Source organism: Asparagus officinalis, chromosome 4 (genome assembly GCF_001876935.1).
Source record: "Asparagus officinalis chromosome 4, Aspof.V1, whole genome shotgun sequence".
NCBI lineage: Eukaryota > Viridiplantae > Streptophyta > Magnoliopsida > Asparagales > Asparagaceae > Asparagus > Asparagus officinalis.
The window spans coordinates 136,609,699-136,610,150 of record NC_033797.1 but is presented as its reverse complement, the minus strand read 5'-3'; the positions used below and the strand labels follow the sequence as shown (position 1 = coordinate 136,610,150).

At 41.2% G+C, this 452-nt stretch overlaps 1 protein-coding gene across 1 annotated transcript in view; it reads left to right on the top strand.

The window, feature by feature from the left end:
* Positions 1-163, top strand: part of LOC109836178 (hevamine-A-like) — an 899-nt gene extending 736 nt beyond the window's left edge. The window contains 1 exon segment of the mRNA XM_020404056.1: positions 1-163. This exon segment is cut by the window's left edge and continues 2 nt beyond it. Coding sequence (XP_020259645.1) covers positions 1-163 — 163 coding nt within the window.

Sequence of the window (452 nt, the reverse complement as noted above, 5' to 3'; positions counted from 1 at the left end):
AGCGCCTGACGCTGCTGGGAGCGGGTTTATACCGACCGGAGATTTAACATCGACTGTGCTTCCAATGCTGAAGAGCTCAAACAAGTACGGTGGAGTTATGTTGTGGTCTAAGTATTATGATGACCAGACTGGGTACAGCAAGGCTATTAAGTCTGATGTTTGAGTCATGGGACTTTCTTGATGTGTCTCTCAGCCGAGGCAAGTTTGCTTTCTTATTGTTGCTATTGTGTGTATATGTAAATTGTAGAGTGATGTGTTCATCGTGTGGTTACTTGTTCATCATATGTCATCAGTACACTTCAAAATCTATGCCCTGTGGATATTGGTGTCAAAAGAGCTCCTAGTGTCGATGCAACAACTGAAGTAGTTCCTGAGTGTACAGAATCCTTCAGAAGCAGAACAAACAACATATATCACATAAACATTATTGATTTTTTGATGAGAGAGAGAAA